Source organism: Callorhinchus milii, unplaced genomic scaffold (assembly GCF_018977255.1).
Source record: "Callorhinchus milii isolate IMCB2004 unplaced genomic scaffold, IMCB_Cmil_1.0 Scaffold271, whole genome shotgun sequence".
In the NCBI taxonomy this organism is placed as follows: domain Eukaryota; kingdom Metazoa; phylum Chordata; class Chondrichthyes; order Chimaeriformes; family Callorhinchidae; genus Callorhinchus; species Callorhinchus milii.
The window spans coordinates 51176-53044 of record NW_024705012.1 but is presented as its reverse complement, the minus strand read 5'-3'; the positions used below and the strand labels follow the sequence as shown (position 1 = coordinate 53044).

Genomic DNA, 1869 nt, shown 5'->3' with positions numbered 1-1869 from the left:
CGGAGCTATGAGAGGCACACAGCAAGGATACCGGACGGCCGTCAGTATTTTTCTGCACAAGTGAAGGAAGATTTGAATTTCCGTCTATGACAAATGCCGGTTAATAGAGCATTCCGGATGGTAAAGTGCCGGATAACAGAGCTTGCGCTATAATTAACATCAGTCCTCGTTCAGAGTGCTGTATAAATACTTGCAATTTTTTATTATTTTATTACTTCCCTTCTACGTGACTTTACCGAAAGAACCAAGAATATTATTATTTTCCTTCTACGTGACTTTACCGAAAGAACCAAAAATATGAATCCCTGCAGTCACGAAAGCTTTAAAATCAAAAATATACCCAAGGATGATACATGTATTTAATGAAACTGCTTGAAAGCATGATTAGCCTCTAAGGACATTACGGATGTTAAAAAATGTTACTATTGGGAAAATTGATAATTTCATAAATATTACAGTTGTTCAAGAAATAACCATGCCATGTTGTTTTCTTTTAAAGGGTGACGTCACACAGTCAACCACTGACGGTATGCTCACGGTGACGACTGAATATATGTCCACTGAAGATAATGGATCGGATTACGCATCGGGAAGAAGTGGAACTTCATGTAATTTTGATGCAGAGGAGCTCAGCAAGACACTTCTACCAATCATCTATTCAATTGTTTTCATCCTGGCTTTCATAGGCAATGCATTAGTTATACTGATATTAGTCAAGTACAAGAGATACAAAGAAGTGACCAATTTTTACCTTTTAAATCTGGCCATTGCCGATCTAATCTTTGCAGCGACAATGCCGTTCTGGGCTCATGAATCGGCCAATGGCACGTGGATTTTTGGTAACATCATGTGCAAACTCGTCACCGCTTTTTACAGTGTTAATTTTTACAGCGGGATTTTTCTCCTGGTGTGCATGAGCATTGACCGTTTTAATGCCGTGGTCCTTGCCACAAAGTTCAACAAAATAAGGAGGCTGCAGAATGTGAAATATATATGTGCATTTGTGTGGGGATTTGCATCTTCCCTGAGCATTTTTGATATCGTTTTATGTCAAGCCCAATCCTTTGATGATGGTATTACAATAACTTGCGGACACAACATTGACAGCAACATTCTTGACTGGAAATTGGGACTGGCAATTGTTCAAAACATCTTTGGTTTCTTGATACCATTTATAATCATGCTCTCGTGCTATTCCAGCATAACAATTACCCTCATGCATACCAAAAACTACAAAAAGTTAAAGGCATTTTACGTAATTCTGGCGGTGGTGTTGGCTTTCTTCTTCTGCTGGCTGCCCTTCAATGTCATCATGTTTATAGAGGCGTACCTGGGATACAATGATGCGATGACATGCGAGGCTCAAACAAGCTTAATGTATGCCAAGCAAGCTGCAGAGGGCATTGCCTTCAGCCACTGCTGCCTCAACCCATTTCTCTATGCATTCATCGGCATCAAGTTCAAAATGATTTCATGCGGCTGCTCAGCGAAGTCAGATTGATCAGTCAGAAGCAGCGAAGGCGGACCAGGCAGCCCAGTTTTACACGGTCATCGCAAGCTTCTGATGCCGAGAGTAACACATCCGTTACAAAATATCAAATACGGAGCATAGTAATAATGTAGCTGACAGGATGTAATGTACGGTCGGTTTGGATCTCGTCAGCCAATCAGATCGTGCATCGAACTTCTGTGTATTGTATCGGGTTGTGACCACCCAAGATTGGGTCACAACCCGGATTGACCAATTAGGCTGCTGGACCATTAAAAGTAGCTCCCAAACACCACTGTTGTCGTGATGCTTAGGCATCCTCTTGAGTTACAAAATCCTGAATTGAATTGTCAATCCAGAGGTTAATTTAGTTGTTCAGT

General features: G+C 41.0%; 1 protein-coding gene across 1 annotated transcript; it reads left to right on the top strand.

The window, feature by feature from the left end:
* Nucleotides 1-529: 529 nt before the first annotated feature.
* On the top strand, nt 530-1501 carry LOC121851975 (C-X-C chemokine receptor type 2-like). Its single transcript, XM_042346043.1, has one exon. It carries the CDS (start codon nt 530-532, stop codon nt 1499-1501), a length of 972 nt encoding a protein of 323 aa, XP_042201977.1.
* Nucleotides 1502-1869: the final 368 nt, after the last annotated feature.

What these genes read in the sequence shown, in the direction of transcription:
- LOC121851975 (XM_042346043.1), top strand. Translation starts at nt 530, where the DNA reads ATGCTCACGGTGACGACTGAATATATGTCCACTGAAGATAATGGATCG.